This window comes from Muscardinus avellanarius, assembly GCF_963383645.1.
Source record: "Muscardinus avellanarius genome assembly, chromosome: 10".
NCBI classification, from domain to species: Eukaryota; Metazoa; Chordata; class Mammalia; order Rodentia; family Gliridae; genus Muscardinus; species Muscardinus avellanarius.
The window spans coordinates 89186243-89203898 of NC_137796.1; the positions used below are offsets into that span (position 1 = coordinate 89186243).

At 42.8% G+C, this 17656-nt stretch overlaps 1 protein-coding gene across 1 annotated transcript in view; it reads right to left on the minus strand.

The window, feature by feature from the left end:
• The window catches only part of SRCAP (Snf2 related CREBBP activator protein), a gene marked incomplete at both ends in the record, with an annotated part of 70030 nt that overhangs the window by 5099 nt on the left and 47275 nt on the right, over positions 1–17656 (minus strand). Inside the window, 6 exons of the mRNA XM_080703897.1 lie at positions 4664–4783; positions 4967–5081; positions 5422–5618; positions 5768–5937; positions 11142–11344; positions 11483–11748. Coding sequence (XP_080560023.1) covers positions 4664–4783; positions 4967–5081; positions 5422–5618; positions 5768–5937; positions 11142–11344; positions 11483–11748 — 1071 coding nt within the window. The remainder of the gene's footprint in view (positions 1–4663; positions 4784–4966; positions 5082–5421; positions 5619–5767; positions 5938–11141; positions 11345–11482; positions 11749–17656) is intronic.

Consider the following 17656-nt stretch of genomic DNA (forward strand, 5'->3'; position numbering starts at 1 on the left):
GGAGCCAATACCCAGAATTTTAATTAGCTTTTTTTTTTCTTTTTTGTGGAATTGGAGGTGGAACCCAGGGGCTTTCTACCTCTGGCTACAACACCGGCCGTACTTTATAATTTATTCGGAAACAGGGTCTAAGTTGCTGAGAGCTTCACTCAGTAGCTGAGGCTGGCTTCGAACATGTATGATCCTCCTGTCTCAGCTTCCCAAGCGCTGGGATTACAAGCATGTGCCACCATGCCTGGCCTTATTTATTAACTTTGGAGATGAAGCTCAGAAACCAATCCTTTCAAAATCCTTTCCAATTATGCTTCAATATCTAGAAAACAGTGTTTTTATATCATGTACAAGGCACTCTGTTTTTTGGTACAAGGTACTGAACGCAGGGTTGTTCCACTTCTGAGCCATATCCTAAGCTCTATTTTTTTTGTGGTACTGGGAGTGGAATCCAGGGGCTTTCTACCTCTGGGCTATACTCCAGATGTATTTTATATTTTTTATTTAGAAACAGGGTCTAAGTTGCAGAGAGCCTAAGTAGCCGAGGCTGGCTTTGAACTTGTGCAGTCCTCCTGTCTCAGCTGCCCAAGTGCAGGGATTACAAACATGTGCCACCACGCCTGGCTTCTATTTTTTATTTTTTTATTTTTTATTTTTTTTGCGGGTCTGGGGATGGAACCCAGGGGCATTCGACCTCCGAGCTACACCCCCTGCCCTATTTTTTATTCTTTATTTTGAAACAGGGTCTCACTGAGTTGCAGAGGACCTCACTAAGTAGCTGAGGCTGTCCTCGAACCGTGATCCTCCGGTCTCAGCCTCCCGAATGCTGGGATTACAAGCGTGCGCCACTACGCCCGGCTTTATTTTTTATTTTTAAACAGGGACTCCCTAAGTTGCTGAGGCTGTCCTTACACCTGCCACCCTCCTATTCTCCTGTCTCAGCCTACCAAGTACTAAAATTACAGGTGTATATCACCACACTTAGCAACAAGGCACTTATTATTTTGTGTTCAATTCCATTTTATTTATTTATTTATTTATTTATTTATTTATTTATTTATTTATTTGGTGGTACGGAGGTTCCTGGAAGCGCTTCTACCTCCGGGCTACACTCCCAGACCTATTTTTGCATTTTTATTTGGAAACAGGGTCTCCTAAGCCAGCACGCGCAGCTGGCTTCGAACCTGCGCGATCCTCCTGTCTCTGCCTCCCAAGCGCGGGGATTACAAGCGTGCGCCACCACGCCCGGCATGTTCAATTCCATTTTATAGCAGTGGAAGACTTAGAAGACTAATTTGGGGCCAGGCATGGTGACGCATGCTTGGAATCCCAGCATTCAGGAGGTAGAGAACAGAGAACTGCAGTTCACAGACAGCCTCAGCTACTTAGGCCTTTTGCAACTTAGTGAGACCCTGTTCCAAAAAATAAAGAATAAAAAATAGGGCTGGGGGTGTAGCTTGGAGGTACAGTGCCCCTGGATTCTATACTCAGTACCCTCCCAATAAAAGTAATTTAGATTTACAGCAATTATTATTATTACTATTATTATTATTATTATTATATTTTATTTGTGTGTGATACTGGAAATTGAACCCAGGAGTATTCTACTTCTGAGCTACATTCCCAGCCCCATTCATTCATTCCGCAGTACTGGAGATGGAACCCAGAGGCATTCTACCTACAAGCAATATACCCAGTCCTATTTTTTTATTCTTTATTTGGAAATAGGGTCTCACTGAGCTGCAAAGGGCCTCAGTAAGCAACCGAGGATGCCTGTGAACTCTTTTTTTTTTTTTTTTTTTTTTTTTTGGTGGTACTGGGGGTGGAACACAGAAGCTTTCTACCTCCGGGCTATGCTCCCAGACCTTTTTTATATTTTATTTAGAAACAGGGTCTCACTAAGTTGCTGAGAGCCTCACTAAGTAGCTGAGGCTGGCTTTGAACCTGTGCGATCTTCCTGTCTCAGCCTCCCAAGGGCAGGGATTACAAGCGTGTGCCACCACACCTGGCTCTAGACCTAGTTTTATACTTTATTTGGAAACAGGTTCTTATTAAGTTGCTGAGAGCCTAAGTAGGTGATGCTGGCTTCAAACCTGTGCAATCCTCCTGTCTCAGCCTCCCAAGCCCTGGGATTATAAGCATGCATCACCACACCCAGCTAAAGTAAAATTATTTATAAAAAGAAAATGAGTGAATGCATCAGCTTCTGCCAGCCAGTCTATAAGATGTAATACTTATTTTTGGTGGTACTGGGGGTGCAACCCAGAGGCTTTCTACCTCTGGGCTATACTCCCAGACCCATTTGTATTTTTTATTTTGTTTATTGATTGATTGACTGATTGATTGATTGATTGATTTTTTGGTGGTACTGGGGTTCCTGGAAGCCCTTCTACCTCTGGGCTACACTCCCATGGGCTACACTCCCAGACTTATTTTTTAACTTTTTTATGTGGAAATAGGGTCTCTTAAGCCAGCAAAGCTGACTCCGAATCAGCACGATCCTCCTGTCTCCGCCTCCCAAGCGCAAGGATTACAAGCGTGCGCCACCACGCCCGGCTGCCTGTGAACTCTGATCCGCCAGTTTCAGCCTCCCAAATGCTTAGAATTACAAATGTAAGCCACCACATCCGGCCCTAATTTTTATTTTCACTTTTTTGTGAAACTGGGGATTTTACCCAGGACATTCTACCTCCAAGCTACACCACCAGCCCTATTTTTTATTATTTATTTTGAAACAGGGTCTCACTAAATTGTAGAGGGGCTAACTAAGTAGCTGAGGCTGGCCACAAATCTGCAATCCTCCTGTTTCAGCCTCCCAAGTACTGGGATTACAAGTGTGCACCACCACACCAAGCTTATTCTTTATTTTGAAACAGGGTCTCACTAAATTTCAGGGGGCCTCATTAAGTAGCTGAGGCTGACAGTGAACCTGCGATCCCTTCTGACTTAGCACACACTTGTACTCTGGAAAATGAGACAGAAGACAAGTTTGAGGACAGCCTCTGCAAATTATCAAAAGTCCTCAGCAACTTTTAGTGTGATTTTCTTTCAATATAAAAATTCCAGCCAGGCATTGTGGCTCACACTTGTAATCCCAGCATCTGGAAGGCGGAGACAGGAGGATCGCAGTTCGCAGCCATTCTCAGCTACTACTTAGTGAGGCCCTTTCCAACTCACACCCTGTTTTATTTTTTATTTTTTCATGGTACTGAGGGTGGAACCCAGAGGCTTTCTACCTCTGGGCTATACTCCCAGACCTTTTTTGTATTTTATTTGAAAACAGGGTCTCACTAAGTTGCTGAAAGCCTCACTAAGTAGCTGAGGCTGGCTTTGAACTCGTGCGATCCTCCTGTCTCAGCCTCCCAAGCATGGGGATTATAAGCATGTGCCACCACGCCCGGCTCAAACCCTGTTTTAAAATAAAGAATAAAAACAAGGGCTGAGGGTGTACTTCAGAGGTAGAATTCCCCAGGGTTTCATCCCCAGTACTGCAGGAAAAAAAAAAAAAAAAAATCCCAGGCATGGTGGTGCTAAGATAGAAGGATCACAGTATCGAAAACAACCTTAGGAACAGATCAAAGCTCAATAATCTAGTAAGACTTTTCCAAAACAAAAAATAAAAAGGGCTGGGGTATAGATCAGAGGTAAAGTGCCCCTGAGTTCAATCCTCAGTGCCACAAAATAAATAAATGAATAAATAATTTAAAAAGCAGAGCCGGGTGTGGTTGGCACATGCTTATAATTCCAGCATTTTGGAGGCTGAGACCAGAGGATTGCAGTTCCCGGACAGCCTCAGCTACTTAGTGAGGCCCTCTGCAACTCAGTGAGACCCGGTTTCAAAATAAAGAATAAAAAATAGGGCAGAGGTCGAATGCCCCTGGGTTCTATCCCCAGAGGTAGGAAAGCCTCTGGATCCCACCTCTAGTACCTCAAAAATAAATAAAGAAGGAAAGAATAAAAAATAGGGCTATGGGTGTCCCTTGGAGGTAGAATGCCCCTGGGTTCCATCTGCAGTGCCACAAAAAAACAAATCAAAAAACAACCAGCAGCACTATTGAAATCCAAACTTAGGCTGGGTGTGGTGGCGCACACTTGTAATCCCAGCATTCGGGAGGCTGAGACCGGAGGATTGAGGTTCACAGACAGCCTCAGCTACTTAGTGAGGCCGCCCTCTGCAACTCAGTGAGACCAGATTTAAAGAATAAAAAATAGGGCAGGGCCGGGCGTGGTGGCGCACGCTTGTAATCTCCGTGCTTGGGAGGCGGAGACATGAGGATTGTGCTGGTTCGGAGCCAGCCTCGCTGGCTTAAGAGACCCTGTTTAAAAAAAAAAAAAAAAAAAAAAAAGGTCTGGGAGTGTAGCCCAGACGTACAAGGGCTTCCAGGAACCCCAGTACCACAAAAACAAAACAAAATAAATTGAGCAGGGGATGTAGCTTGGAGGGAGGTAAAATGCCCCTGGGTTCCATCCCCAGACTCGAAAAAAAAAAAAAAAAAAAAAAAAAGAAATCCAAACCTAGGTATCAGAACTCCAGATAAGATGATTAATATTATTAACTAAATTATGTGTGGAAAGTAACAGTAATTTTCCTCCTGACAAATTCAACACACTAATGAAAGACAAGCTCATTTTAAGTAGTAGCTCTACTTTAGATTTGCACGCTCTTTTTCACCTGCTCTAGAATCTGGGTCTGCTTGCTAGCCACAGTCTCCTCCTCTTCCTCAGAGGCAGAAGGTACAGATGAGCTAGTTGGCTCCTCCAAAGGCATATCAAACAGCTCTCGAATGGTTTGCTATTGAAAAGAATAGAAGAAAAGGTATCAGTCAATAACATGCTAGTCCTAGGTCTAAAACTGTGAGGCTGATAGCTCCTTCAAGTAGCGGAGACACCACTGGTGGAAAAGCAGGTCAGTGAAGGCTAGAGCAGGAGAAACTCCTAGTTATCTTATGTCTATGCTGAAAATCTTATTTTGTACCTGTTTAAAATAGGCTGTGGTGAAGTTGCCTCCCTCAATGGCCATGTCTCCCAACATTCTCTTCTGATTCGCCTTTTTTAGGATGTTCTCCTCCACTGTCCGTTCACTGATAAGCCTAGGATTAAATGGAGGTTAGGTGTAAAAAGACAACTTTATCAAGAAAACCCGCCGGACGAGGTGGCGCAGGCTTGTGATCCCAGCATTTGGGAGGCTGAGACCGGAGGACAGTTCGCAGACAGCCTCAGCTACTTAGTGAGCTACTTAGTTGCAGACTCTGCAACTCAGTGAGACTCTGTTTCAAAATAAAGAATAAAAAATTGGGCAGGGGGTATAGCTAGGAGGTCAATTGCCTCTGGGTTCCATCCGCAGACCCGCAAAAATAAATAAATAAATAAATAAATAATAAAAAAAAATCACAGTACACAGGAAGTAAAGCAGCAAAAATGTGGCAATACCTATAGATGTGAACATCTCGAGTCTGGCCAATTCGGTGACAGCGATCCTGGGCCTGAGCATCCATGGTGGGATTCCAGTCGCTGTCATAAAAAACAACAGTGTCTGCTCCGGTCAGGTTCACGCCCACACCCCCACTTCGAGTTGAAAGGATGAAGCAAAATATGCGTTTGTCTGCATTGAAACGTTCCATCAAGGCCTAGAGAAAAAGAGAAAAAAACGGTAATGTTGGGAGACTTATTCTCCCCAAGAACTCAAGGCTTAGTTGGCCCCTTCTGGAAGCCCAAGGCTTGGGAAAAGGAGATAGAAACTGAGGAGTTTCTAAAGGGCCAAGAATGCCTGGGTTACCTGTCTCTGTTCAACTCTAGTAGATCCATCCAGACGTAAGTACAGGTGGCCATGGTAGGTAAGAAACTGCTCCAATACATCCAGCATTCGGGTCATCTGGGTGAAGATGAGCACCCGGTGGCCCTCTGCCTTGAGCTGCCTCAACAGTACTGCCAAAGTTTGCAACTTTCCTGAAGAATATGAAGGAGTACAGGGAGCTAGCTACAAGCTGAAACTAGGAGAACACTTAGCAATGGAACGCTGTATTGAAAGGTAACCAAGGCTTTATGCCAAGCTTCCATTTAGGCTGGGGAATTAAAAATATTTAACTCCAAGATGGGCATGGAGGTGCATGCATGCCTATAATACCAGTACCTGGGAAACTGAGACATGAGGATCACAAGTTTGAGGACAGCCTTGACAACATGAGACTCTCAACACCTGAGACCCTATTTCAAAGCACAAAATAAAAAAAGTGCTAGGGATATAGCTGAGATAAAATGCCCTTGGGTTCAATCCCCAATAACCCCACAAACACACACACACAAAAATTAACTCCAAGCCAAGCATAGTGGAGCAGGCTTGTAATCCCAGCAACTTGGGAGGCTGAGACTGGAAGATGGAGGTTTGCAGACAGCCTCAACTACTTAGTGAGGCCCTTTGCAAATCAGTGAGACACTGTTTCAAAATAAAGAATAAAAAAATAGAGCAAGGGTGTAGCTCAGAGGTAGAATGACCCTGGGTTCCACCCCCAGACCCACAATAAATAAATAAGTAAATAAATAAATAAATAAATAAATAAATTCCATATTTTTTTTCCCTTAAAGTTTCACTTCTTCAGAGAGCTTCTATTTGGGCTCTAACTTCGCTGAGTCTAAGTAGGGATAAAGAGAAGTATTGCAAAACCACGATGGAGTTGTGTGTGTACATTCAGCAGTTTATGAGCTCATAAAATCTCTAAATACTAAAATATTCTTACAAGTTAAATCAGAACAGATTCACAAGTTAGACATCAACAAATCCATGGTCATGGCTTACACAGAGACATTAAGGTCACAGATCAGATCAAAGAGTATCATAGGATCTTACTTAATCTAGTTCACTTCCCATCAAACTCAGAAATAACTTAATAGCCGGGCGTGGTGGTGCTCGCTTATAATCTCAGTATTTGGGAGGCAGAGACAGAAGGATCATGCAGATTCAAAGCCAGCCTCAGCTACTTAGTGAGGCTCTCAGCAACTTAGTGAAACCCTGTTTCCAAATGAAATATAAAATAGGTCTGGGAGTGTCGCCTGGAGGTAGAAGGCCCCTGGGTACTGGGAATGGAACCCAGAGGCATTCTACCTCCAAGTTAAACCCCAAGCTTTATTTTTAATTTTTTTAGTGGTACTGGGGGTGGAACCCAGGGGCTTTCTACCTCCAAGTGACACCCCCAGCCCTATTTTTCATTCTTTATTTGAAATAGGGTCTCACTGAGTTGCCAAGGGCCTCACTAAGTAGGTGAGGCTGTCCGCGAACCATGATCCTTCTGTCTCAGCCTCCCAAATGCTGAGATTACAAGATTGTACCACCATGCCCAGCTTTTATTCTTTATTTTGAAACAGGATCTCACTCCTGAGTAGATAAGGCTGGCCACGAACCATGATCCTCCTGTCTCAGCCTCCCAAGTACTGGGATCACAAGTATGTGCTACCACACCTGGCTAACTTTATAATTTCTTCCCTTTTTTTGTGGGGCTGGAACCCAGAGGCATTTAACCTCTGAGCTATACCCTCTGTCCTATTTTTTATTCTTTATTTTTAAACAGGGTCTCACTAAATTGTGGAGGGCCTTGAACTGCAATCCTCCTGTCTCAGCTTCCCAAATGCTAGGATTACAAGTGTGCGCCACCACGCCCGGCTCTAACTTCATAATTTCTGAGAAGTCAGTTAAGCATGTTTCGTTTTTTGACTGTCGTGAGGAGTGAACTTCAGACTACGTGTATGATATGTAAAAGGACTCTACCACTGAGCTATATACAAAGACCTATTTTGAAATCTTTGTTCTTTCGTGTATGTGCCCTCGTGCACACTACCGTGGGAGTGGGAATTGAACCCAGCGGCATTCTACCTACAAGTTGCAAACCCAGCCCTATTTTATTTTTATTTTGAAACAAGGTCTCACTAGGTTAATAGGAGTCTCATTAATTGCTGAGGCTGTCCTCAAACCTGTGATCCTTCTGCCTCAACCTGACAAGTATTGGGAATATAGGTGTGTGTAGCTGTATGTGGGTAGTCTGAACACATTTAGCAAGGACTTCCCATTTATCTACTTTGAATGGTTTCAAAGGTCATAAACAAGCCAGGCGTGGTGGCTCATGCTTGTAATCCTAGTATTTGGAAGGCTAAGACCAAAGGATTTCAGGTTTGTGGCCAGCCTCAGCAACTTAGTGAGATCCTGTTTCAAAATAAAGAATAAGGCAGGCATGTTGGTATATGTTTATAATTCCAGCATTTGGGAAGCTGAGACAGTAGGATCCAGGTTTGCACCAAGCCTCAGTTACTTAGTAAAACCTTCTGTAACTTAGTGAGATCTTGTTTCAATTTAAAGAAAACAGAAAAAATAGGGCTGTAGGTGTACCTTGGAGTAGATGCCTCTGGGTTCAATCCCCAGCACTGAAAATAATAATAATAAAAATAATAAAAGGCTGGAGTGTAACATAGAAGTAGAATGCCCTTGGGTTTAATACTAGCACCACAAAAAACCTAATACTAATTAGTTTATTCCCTATCTTATATTTCTATAATAAACTGTTTGGATATTTCCTAGAATATAAGAAAATCTTAACCTTTATTCATATATGCTCAGTAAAATCTTTTTTTCTTTTTTTTTAAATGGTACTAAGTATTGAATCCAGAGGCATTCTACTCTCAAGCTACACTCCCGACCCAATTTTATTTGAAAACAGGGTCACACTAGGTTTCTGAGAGCCTCACTAAGTTTCTGAGGCTGGCTTTGAACCTAAGATCCTCTAGTCTCAGCCTTTCAAGTACTAGAATTAAAAGCATGTGCCAGCCAGGCGTGGTGGCTCACGCTTGTAATCCCAGCGCTTGGAAGGCTGAGACAGGAGGATTGCACAGGTTTGAAGCCAGCCTCAGCTACTTAGTGAGGCTCTCAGCAATTTAGTGAGACCCTGTTTCCAAATAAAGTATAAAATAGATCTGGGAGTATAGCCGGAGGTAGAAAGCCTCTGGGTTCCAACCCCAGTACCACCACCACCAACAACAACAACAAAAAAAAAAAAAAAAAAAAAAAAAAAAAAAGTACTACCATCATGCCCAATTTCAATAAATATTTTCATTTAAAAATTTTTAATGAGCCGGGCATGGTGGCACACGCTTGTAATCCCCACACTTGGGAGGCAGAGACAGGAGGATCGCACAGGTTTGAAGCCAGCCACGCGCGCTGGCTTAGGAGACCCTGTTTCCAAATAAAAAAAAATGTAAAAATAGGTCTGGGAGTATAGTCCAGAGATAGAAGGGCTTCCAGGAACCCCAGTACCATTAAAAAAACAAAAACAAAAAAAAAAAATTGTTAATGCCAGGTGTGGTGACGCACATTTGTAACTCCAGTACTTGGGAGGCTGAGACAAGAAAATCACAGTTAGCGGACAGGCTCAGGTACTCAGCGAGTCCCTTTGCAACTCAGTGAGACGCTGTTTCAAATAAAGAATATATAGCCAGGCGTGGTGGCACACACTTGTAATCCCCGCACTGGCTTAGGAGACCCTGTTTCCAAATAAAAATGTAGAAATCGGTCTGGGAGTGTAGCCCGGAGGTAGAAGGGCTTCCAGGAACCCCAGTAACACCCCCCCAAAAAATATATATATATATGTAATAGGGCTGGGGGTGTAGCTCGAAGGTAGAATGTCCTTGGCTTCTATCCCCAGTCTCACACACATACACACACACAAATATGTTTATGATCTTTTGTGTGTGTGGTACTAGCTGAGACTAGCCGGAGACCTGTGATCCTCCTGTCTCAGCCTCCCAAGTACTGGGATTATAAGTGTGCGCCACAACGCTTGGTTCCAAACCCTATTTTTTTTTATTCTTTATTTTGAAGCAGGCTCTCACTAAGTAGTTGAAGATGTTGCCAAGAACATTACGTAGTGGCTAAGACTGGTCTCAAACCTGCCATTCTCCTATCTCAGCCTCCCAACAACTGAGATTAAAGTTATGTGCTATCACACCCAATTAAACTAATTACTACTTTCTAACAGCTATTATGGGGGGAACAGAATCTGATTAACAATGTAAATGTGAAGCTCAGAGGTAGAATGTCCCTGGGTTCAGTCCCCAGTACCCCACCCCCGGCACACATCCATACAGAAAAGATAAAAAGCTAAGAATGGTAGACAGGGTAGAAATATATGAAGATTCTAGAACTAAACAATATTAAGCTGCTAAACCAGACACAATACCAATTTTCTCAGAAAACAATAGGTGCTCTTGTGTTTTAAGCTACTGTTCACTGGTTTTATTAATTACAGACAAATGCATTGTACCCAATATGAGGACTCTTGACTTTTCTCAAATAAAAATTTGCTATTTATTATGCAGTCTTATAGAGCACTTCATATCTTTCATCTATTTATTTATTTATTTATTTATTTAGGTGGTGGTATTGGGGGTAGAACCCAGAGGCTTACTACCTCAGGGCTATACTCCCAGACCTATTTTATATTTTATTTGGAAACAGGGTCTCACTAAGTTGCTGAGAGCCTCACTAAGTAGCTGAGGCTGGCTTTGAACCTGTGCGATCCTCCTGCTTCAGCCCCCCAAGGGCAGGGATAACAAGCGTGTGCCACCACGCCCAGCTTTTTTTTCTCATCAATTTAAAAGCTATGTTGTGCAAATTTACTTACTATTGTAACTCAAATGATTAGCAAAATATGATAGATGTTCACAAAATAATCATTAAGTAAATGAATTAGCACATACTTTCAACTTTCACTAAAGTCAAATTCATGAATGCCAAGGATCCATGAAAGGACTAAATTTTTTCATTCTGTCCAAAGAATAACCCTTTTTTTTTTTGGGGGGGGGCATGGTACTGGGGACTCAACCCAAGGGCTGAGCTGTACCCCCAGACCAATATGTGTGTGTGTGTGTGTGTGTGTGTGTGTGTGTGTGTGTCTTCACCAGGGTTATCACTAAGTTACCATGTTCTTCTGGGCCTTGAATCTGTGATCTTCTTAAGTCTCCCAAGTACTTGTACACAAGCATAATCTAAAATAGTGCCTATACTCTACAGAAATCCCTGAAGACCTAATGTGCAGCATCCTCTGATATAACAGTCCTGCTACTAAAAAATAAAAAGAGGTCAAGGGTCCTGCACTGGCCAATGAACTCACCGCAATCATACTGGATGAGTCTCAAGTCAGGGAACTGGGTGCGCATGTTACACACAATACGGTGCAAAGGACGAGCCCGGGGCCAGAGCTCACAGGCCAACTGCTCCTGGAAGGCTGCCTGACGTGGAGCCAGCCAAGGAGGTGGGTGGCAGGCATGCAGGGAAGGGGGAGGTGCCTCCACAGGAGGCATGACAAAGATGAACCTGTGAAAGAAGAGGCAAGCAGTGTAAAAGATAGGACTCTTGAGATACCCCAAAAGTTATCACCTTCACCAGCCCTAAGCACTACATCAACTCTGAGGCCCCAAGACCCACTCCCCATTAACACTTAACCCTGCCAACCTCTCAATGATTTCTGAAAGCTGGTCTAGTCGCTGCTGGGGAAACAGTACAGCCCGGTGGGCAGCCTCGGTATAAGTCCAAAAGGTGGGGTGGCTGGGGCCAGGAGAACGAGGGCCGATGGGGCTGGCAACAGGTTGGGGCAGGGTACAGAAATCCAGGACTTCAGTCCCATACACGGGTGCCAGGGCCCCATGAGCCTCACTAAGTTGGAAAATCCGTTCCAGGCGTTCAGACCGCTGCCTCTTCCGCTTTTCCTCCAGAGACTCCTAGAGATAAAAGAATAAAAGCAGAGAGAAAGTAATCAGTGTCCTTAAGAGTTTACATCAAACCATAGAGAAAACCTGAAGGTTTTTTTTCCCCCCAAATGAAAAAAATATAGTCTGTTGAAAGCATGAGATCCAAAAAATATACTATGCTTTCTGTAGTTTTCTAAGCTGTCCACATTTTGTAATCCCAATACTTGGGAGGCTAAGACAGGAGGATCGCAGGTTTGCAGCCAGCCTCAGCTACTTAGTAAGGCTCTCCACAACTCAGTGAGACCCTGTTTCAAAATAAAGAATAAACAGGGCCTGGTGGGGCATGCTTATATAATCCCAGCATACAGGAGGATGAGACCGGATCATGGTTCTCAGACAGCCTCAGCTACTTAGTGAGGCCCTCTGGAACTTAGTGAGACCCCATTTAAAAATAAAGAATAAAAAATTGGGCTGAGGGTGTAGCTCAAAGGTAGAATTCCTCTGGGTTCCATCCCTAGTACTGAAGGGGGAAAAAAAAAAAAAGCAAAATATAGGTCTGGAGCCGGGCAGTATCATGGGAGGCTGAGACAGGAGATCATGGTTTGCAGCCAACCTCAGCTACTTAGTGAAGTCCTTAGCAACCCAGTGAGACCCTGTTCAAAAGAAAAAAAAAGAAAGTAGGGCTGAAGGTAGAAAGCCCCTGAGCTCCATGTCCAATACAGGGGAGAAAAAAAAAAAAAAAAAAAAAGGTCTGGAGGTATAACTTGGGAGAAAGATTGCCCCTGGGTTTAATCCCTAGTACTGCAATAAATAAATAAGTAAACACAAATATCAAAGTTAATAGAATGAACAAATCAATGAAAAAAAGGAATATTCCTAATCTCCTTTTGACTGCTACCTTAATTTTAGCTTTACTTCTTCCCCCACCCCCAGGTCTGGGGATGGAACCCAGGGGCATCCAACCTATAAGTTACAACCTCTGCCCTATTTTTTTATTCTTTATTTTGAAACGAGGTCTCACTAAGTCGCAGAGGGCCTAAGTAGCTGAGGTTGTCTGTGAACTGCAATCCTCCAGTCTCAGCCTCCAAAATGCTGGGATTACAAGTGCACATCACCACGGCCGGCTTAGCTTTACCTCTTGACATAGGGTGCTTTAAGTGAGGAAAAAAAGTTTCCTAGTAGAGGGAAAATCCAAAAGATGAGGCCTCAAGAATAGCAAAAAAAAAAAAAAAAAAGTGTACCAGTCAGAAGTAGTGGCCCAAGATTCTAAACCCAGTACTCGGGAGGCTGAGACAAGATGACAAGATGATCCAGGTTCACACCAGCCTCAACTACATAGTGAAGACCTCTGCAATTTAGTGAGACCCTGTTTCAAAATAAAGGCCAGGCATGGTGGTACACACTTATAATCCCAGTGCTTGGAAGGCTGAGACAGGAGGACTGTACAGGTTCAAAGCCACCTTCAGCTACTTAGTGAGGCCCTCAGCAACTTAGTGAAACGCTGTTTCAAAATAAAATATAAAAATAGGTCTGGAAGTATAGCCCAGAGGTAGAAAGCCCCTGGATTCCACCCCCAGTACCACAAAAAAAAAAAAAAAAAAAAAAAAAAAAAAAAAAGATAAAAAATAAATAGGTCTGGAAGTTTAGCTCAAAGGTAGACTTCCCCTGGTTAAATCCCTGAAACCACACACACACACACAAAAGTAAAAAGAAATGCAGCCAGGCGTGGTTGTGCACACTTGTAATCCCAGCTTTTGGGATGCTGAAAATGGAGGATCACGGTTCGTAGACAACCTCAGATACTTACCTGTTTCAAAAATAAAGAATAAAAAAATAGGGCTGGGCCTGTAGTTTTGAGGTAGAATACCCCTGGGTTCTATCCCCAGTACCGCAAAAAAGAAATGGAAACAGTATGTTGGAAGGGCCTTTTAATATTTAATATTCCTGAAAAAGATACATTAAAGATTTTTCACAGCTTAATGGTAAAAAGACAAATACTCCATTTTAATATGGAGTATACCCAAATGGCCAAAAACCACATGAAAAGATGCTCAACAACATTAGCCAACAGAGATGCAAATCAGAACAACAATGAGATTATATTTCAAACTAATTTGGATGGTTGTAATTAAAAAGATATATAACAGCTGGGCATGGTGACGCACACTTGTAATCCCAGCATTTGGGAGGCTGAGGTTCATGGACAGTCTTAGCTACTCAGTGAGGCCTTTTAAAACTCAGTGAGACTCTGTTTCAAAATAAAAAATAAAAAACCAGGCTTTGGGTGTAGCCTGAAAGTAGAATGCCCCTGGTGTTTCATCCCCAGTATGGGAAAAAAAAAAAAAAGTATTAGTGAAAATGTGAAGAAACTAAAACCCTCATATATTGCTGGTAAGGATGTCAAATGGTCTAGCTACTTTAGAAAACAGGCTGACAGTTCCTCAAACAATTAAAACATAGTTGCCTTATAACTACCCAATTCTTTTTCTTGGATTTTTTCTAAGAGAAACTGAAAATATATGTTCATACAAAAATTTGTATATGAAATATTCATATCAGCATTATTTATAACAGCCAAACAGAGCCAGGGATGGTGGCGCATGCTTGTAATTTTGGCATTTGGGGAGGATCTGGGCTCACAACCAATCTCAGCTACTTAGTGAGGCCTTTTGCAACTCATTGAGACCCTGTTTCAAAATAAAAAATAAGCCGGGCGTAGTGGCGCACGCTTGTAATCCCAGCATTTGGGAGGCTGAGACCTGGAGGATCACGGTTCGTGGACAGCCTCAGCTACTTAGTGAGGCTCTCCGCAACTCAGTGAGACCCGGTTTCAAAATAAAGAATAAAAAATAGGGCAGGGGGTATAGCTCGGAGGTCGACTGCCCCTGGGTTCCATCCCCCAGACCCGCAAAAAAATAAAAAAATAATAAAAATAATAAAAAATAAAAAATGGGGCTTGAGAGCTGAGCGTGGTGGCACAAGCTTGTAATCTCAGTACTTGGGAGGTTGAGACAGGAGGATTGCAGGTTTGAAGCCAGCCTCAGCAGTTTAGTGAGGCTTTCAGCAACTTAGTGAGACCCTGTTTCCAAATAAATTATAAAATAAGGTCTAGAGGTAGAAGGCCCCTGAGTTCCATCCCCAGTACTACAATAAATAAATAAATAGGGCTGGGGTGTAGCTCTGAGGTAGAATTTCCCTAGGTTCCATCCCTAGTACCACAATAAACAAACAAACAAATAAATAAAATATGTAGATAGCTGAACAGAAATAACCCAACTGTCTACAATAACTAATGAATACATATATGAATGAATATATAAAACATAGTATATTAATATAGAGATATTATTCAACAATAAGAAATATTAATATATGCTATAACAGATGAACATCAAAAGCATATCCTAGAAAAAGCCAGTAAAAATAATCATAAATTATGAGCCCCAAAGGAAATATAGAAATAATCAATAGATCAGTGTAGTTTTCTAAGAAGAGGAGCAATGAAAGAGTTTGGGAGATTAAGGGATACAAATTTTGTTCATGGAAAAGTGTTAAAATTGATTACAAGCGTGATGGCACACACCAGTACTTGGGAGACTGAGACAGGAAGATCACAGGTTCGCAGACAGCCTCAGCTACTTAGGCCCTCCGCAACTTAGTGAGAACCTATTTCAAAATACAGAATAAAAGACAGAGCTGGGGGCTTGGCTCAGAGGTAGAATGCCCATGAGTTCAATCCCAAGTACCATTAAAAAATCAGGATAGGAGTGTAGCTCAGAGGTACTGGTTTCAATCCCCAGTACTGGGGGGAAAGAAGAGAAATCTCCCTAGGTAGGTGAGATTCTCATTACTTAACTCAGGCTGTCTGAGATCCTCCTGACTCAGCCTCCCTCCATCTCCCAAATACTGGGGCCACAAGGCATGTGCTCCCAGCTGATAACTTTTTTTTTGTTTTGGTGGATGGACTCGGGGGTATTCTACCACCAAGCAACACCCCCAGCCCAGTATTATTTATTTTTAGTAATGCTGGGTGTAGAACCCAGCATTCTTCTATCTCTGGGCTTACTCCCAGTCCTATTTTATATTTATTTATTTTTGTGGTACTGGGGATGGAACCTAGAGGCCTTTTACCTCCATGCTACACCTCCAGACCTATTTTATATTTTATTTGGAAACAGGATCTCACTAAATTACTGAGAGCCTAAATAAGCTGCTAAGGCTGGCGTTGAACATGCGATCCTCCTGTTTCAGCATCCCAAGTACTGGGATTACAAGTGTGCGCCACCACACCCGGCCCTCTATTTTATTTTATTTATTTATTTTTTTTAAACAGGGTCTCACTAAGTAGCAAAGGACTCACAAGTTGCTGAGGATAGCTGCGTACCTACGATCCTCCTGTCTCAGGATTAAAAGTACTGGAATTACAGGAGCACACCACATCTGGCTTACTTCTTTTAAAAGCACATTTAAAGCCAGTTGTGGGCCGGGCGTGGTGGTGCACACTTGTAATCCTTGAGCTTGGGAGGCTGAGGAGGATCGCGCAGGTTCGAAGCCAGCCTCGCCAGTATAAGAGACCCTGTTTCCAAATAAAAATATAAAATAGGTGTCGGAGTGTAGCCCAGAGGAAGAAGGATTTCCAGGAACCCCAGTACCACCAAACAAAAGGCCGGGCATGGTGGCACACACTCATAATCCCAGTGCTTAGGAGGCTGAGACAGGAGGATCACATGGGTTCAAAGGCAGCCTCAGCTACTGAATGAATATCTCAGCAAATTAGTGAGACCCTATTTCCAAATAAAGTATAAAATAGGTTTGGGAGTATAGCCAGGAAGTAAGTAGAAAAGCCCCTGGGCTCCACCTCCAGTACCATAAATAAATAAATAAATAAATAAATAAATAAATAAATAAAGCCAGTTGTAATGGTACACACCTGTATCTGAGTACTTGAGACACTATGGAGGATAACAGCTTCGAAGCCAACCTCAGCAATTTAGCAAGACCCTGTTTTATTTTTTTTATTATTATTATTTTTGGTGGTACTGGAGATGGAACCCAGAGGCCTTCTACCTCCGGGCTACACTCCCAGACCATATATATATATATATATATATATATATATATATATATATATATATATATATATATAAATTTTTTTGTTTTTTTGGTGGTACTGGGGTTCCTGGAAGCCCTTCTACCTCCAGTCTACACTCCCACTGGCTACACTCCCAGACGTATTTTTTTTTAACATTTTTATGTGGAAACAGAGTCTCTTAAGCCAGCAAGGCTGGCTCCGAACCTGCGCGATCCTCCTGTCTCCGCCTCCCAAGCGCGGGATTACAAGTGTGCGCCACCACACCCGGTGTGACCTATTTTATATTTTTATTTGGAAACAGGGTCTCTTAAGCCAACTGAGGCTGGCTTTAAACCTGTGTGATCCTCCTGTCATAGCCTCCCAAGTGAGGGGATTACAAATGTGCGCCACCACGCCCGGCTCCAATAAAAAAAAATTTTTTTTAAATAAATAAAGCTAGGCATGGTGGCACACCCTTATAATCCCAGCATTTGGGAGGCTGAGACAGGAGGATCCCAGTTCAAGGACAACCTCAGCTACTCAGTGAAGCCCTTTACAACTCAGTGAGACCCTGTTTCAAAATAAAGAATAAAAAATAGCTCGGAAGTAGAATGGCCCTGGGTTCTATCCCCAGTATTACAAAAATAAAGAAATAAGTAAATAGCCGGGCGTGGTGGCGCACGCTTGTAATCCCCGCACTTGGGAGGCAGAGACAGGAGGATCGCGCAGGTTTGAAGCCAGCCGCGCGCACTGGCTTAGGAGACCCTGTTTCCAAATAAAAATGTAAAAATAGGTCTGGGAGTGTAGCCCGGAGGTAGAAGGGCTTCCAGGAACCCCAGTACCACCACCAAAAAAAAAAAAAATAAA